At 33.0% G+C, this 1,612-nt stretch overlaps 1 protein-coding gene across 1 annotated transcript; it reads right to left on the reverse strand.

The window, feature by feature from the left end:
- Positions 1-1,099: 1,099 nt before the first annotated feature.
- On the reverse strand, positions 1,100-1,507 carry LOC101496959 (uncharacterized). Its single transcript, XM_073364697.1, has one exon. The coding sequence runs from the start codon at positions 1,505-1,507 to the stop codon at positions 1,100-1,102; it is 408 nt and encodes a 135-aa protein (XP_073220798.1).
- Positions 1,508-1,612: the final 105 nt, after the last annotated feature.

The following is a 1,612-nucleotide window of genomic DNA, read 5'->3' on the forward strand; positions in this document are numbered from 1 at the left end:
CATCAAAATCATCTGATTGCAAGGCATCGGCTAAACAATCAGATCCTAGTATTTAGTTTGAAACGAGAATAATAGTTTTTGTGAAGCTGAGTGCTATAAGGATTTTTATCAAATAACTTTGTTATGGCAATGAGATTCCAATTTCCAGACCGGCAAAATGCCCAAAACAATATCTCCACCAGAGTTATCAACAAATATGATAACCTGCAACAATAAAGAAAACTGATTATCAAACTGCCCTTGGACAAAATATTTCAGAATCATAAATTGAATCAAAAGAATTGTATATTTCTTCCACCATATGAGACTTATCTTCTTCCAGGAGTTGTTGCTCCATTTTAATTTTAAAGTATCAAGGTCATCAATTATCCAAGGTCCAGGGAGAAGATTTTCACAAGTAGTTGAAAACGACACCCCATCCCTAGCGAAAACCTCTGCAAGGTTGAAGAAATTGAGGGAAGAAAAAAGACATAAACTATAGCTACTTGGAAATAATCCTCCAACCTTTAGCATATGATTGTAATAAACATGTGTCTTCTAGTATGCAAATAAATTCATTTTCAGGTAAGATTCCCAAATAATGTCAGCTATGGTTGAATACTTGGATGATAGATCACAAAAGGGAAAAATAAGACCACTCATATCACCCTCTATATGTTCGCTAATAGGCATAAGGTGTGTGTTGAGAATTTGTATACAAATAACTTTAGTTTTAACTAACCCGATGAAAAACATCAGTGAAACTAACCAAGAATGAAGTAGGCTGCAAGCATTCCACCATGTTGACGTATAAGGGCAATCTATTTTTTGCAGTGTACATAACATTCCCATTTTGTCTTAGAATTCTGATAAATTAAAGAAAGAAAATTATCAGTTTGTAATATGAAAATTGAAGGATATATAGACAAAGAGTTGAGTATAATTGAAATCCAAATGTAGTTGCCAACAACCAAATGACATGTAAAGACCAAAATAACTATAATAAAAAAATGATTGGTTTTTAAAATATTTGTAAAATATATAAATGTTCAGTAAGCATTCAGTAACAGATTGTATACAAATGTTGTTGTGTTACCTGCACAATCATGTAAACAAACAACTAAAGAATCTCTTTGTACACAATATTTAAGACCTTGTTTTCACTGGGCTTCTCATCGCCGTTACTAAGAATATGTAATCCATTTCGATTGGTTACTCTCGAGATGGCGACATACAATTGTCCATGAGTAAATACTTGTTTAGGCAAATATAATCCAACGTGCTGCAACGATTGTCCTTGACTTTTATTTATTGTCATGGCAAAACATAATGATATAGGATACTGTCTTCGATTAAGAATAAAAGGCCAATTGGATTCTGAAGGCGACAAAGATATTCTTGGAATGAGAACTTTATCTCCAATGATAGATCCACTCAACACCTCTCCTTCCATAAACCATTTTCCAAGTTGTGTAATTTTCATTCTTGTACCATTACATAGCCCAGCTCCTTGATTCAAATTTCTCATTAACATAACTATTGCTCCTTTTTTAAGCCTTAAAATATGTGTTGGCAAACCCGAAAATTTGAGTGTATTCAAAAACTCAGTAGGGTAAAGAAGATCTTGATCTTG

Source organism: Cicer arietinum, unplaced genomic scaffold (genome assembly GCF_000331145.2).
Source record: "Cicer arietinum cultivar CDC Frontier isolate Library 1 unplaced genomic scaffold, Cicar.CDCFrontier_v2.0 Ca_scaffold_560_v2.0, whole genome shotgun sequence".
Taxonomy (NCBI): domain Eukaryota; kingdom Viridiplantae; phylum Streptophyta; class Magnoliopsida; order Fabales; family Fabaceae; genus Cicer; species Cicer arietinum.

Excerpts from the sequence above, each read along its gene's own strand:
- LOC101496959 (XM_073364697.1), bottom strand. The coding sequence starts at position 1,507 with ATGAGAAATTTGAATCAAGGAGCTGGGCTATGTAATGGTACAAGAATG.